This window comes from Carlito syrichta, unplaced genomic scaffold (assembly GCF_000164805.1).
Source record: "Carlito syrichta isolate Samal-C Ts95f unplaced genomic scaffold, Tarsius_syrichta-2.0.1 Scaffold157521, whole genome shotgun sequence".
NCBI classification, from domain to species: Eukaryota; Metazoa; Chordata; class Mammalia; order Primates; family Tarsiidae; genus Carlito; species Carlito syrichta.
In genome coordinates this window covers 1-320 of record NW_007101617.1, presented here as the reverse complement: position 1 = coordinate 320, position 320 = coordinate 1, and the positions used below count along the sequence as shown (strand labels likewise).

General features: G+C 71.2%; 1 protein-coding gene across 1 annotated transcript; it reads right to left on the bottom strand.

The window, feature by feature from the left end:
* Positions 1 to 4: 4 nt before the first annotated feature.
* On the bottom strand, positions 5 to 317 carry LOC110594893 (protein FAM84B-like; the record flags this gene model as incomplete). The annotated part of the gene is made up of 1 exon (XM_021709089.1): positions 5 to 317. A coding segment is annotated over one exon (313 nt), but the record flags the coding sequence as incomplete, so codon positions are not given.
* Between the last annotated feature and the right edge of the window lie 3 nt (positions 318 to 320).

Sequence of the window (320 nt, the reverse complement as noted above, 5' to 3'; positions counted from 1 at the left end):
TGAACTCGCGCTTGCCGTAGCGGCACCAGGCGGCGAAGCTCTCCGAGTTGCGCCAGCTCAGCTCGCGCTCCTTGGCGCCCACGTGCGCCAGCGCGTTGCGCACCACGGCGCCGGCGCTCAGCGGCGGGTAGCGGTACAGGTCGTTGACCACGCGGCCGCGGCGGCCCTGGCTGGCGTCCGTCAGGAAGCTGTGGCTCACCTCCAGCCGGTGCAGGTGCACCACCTGGAAGTTGCCCACGTAGACGGCCCAGTGCGGGTACTGCGCCTGCGACACGAACTCCACCAGGTCGCCCGGCCGGCACCTGTTGAGCAGGCTCTCG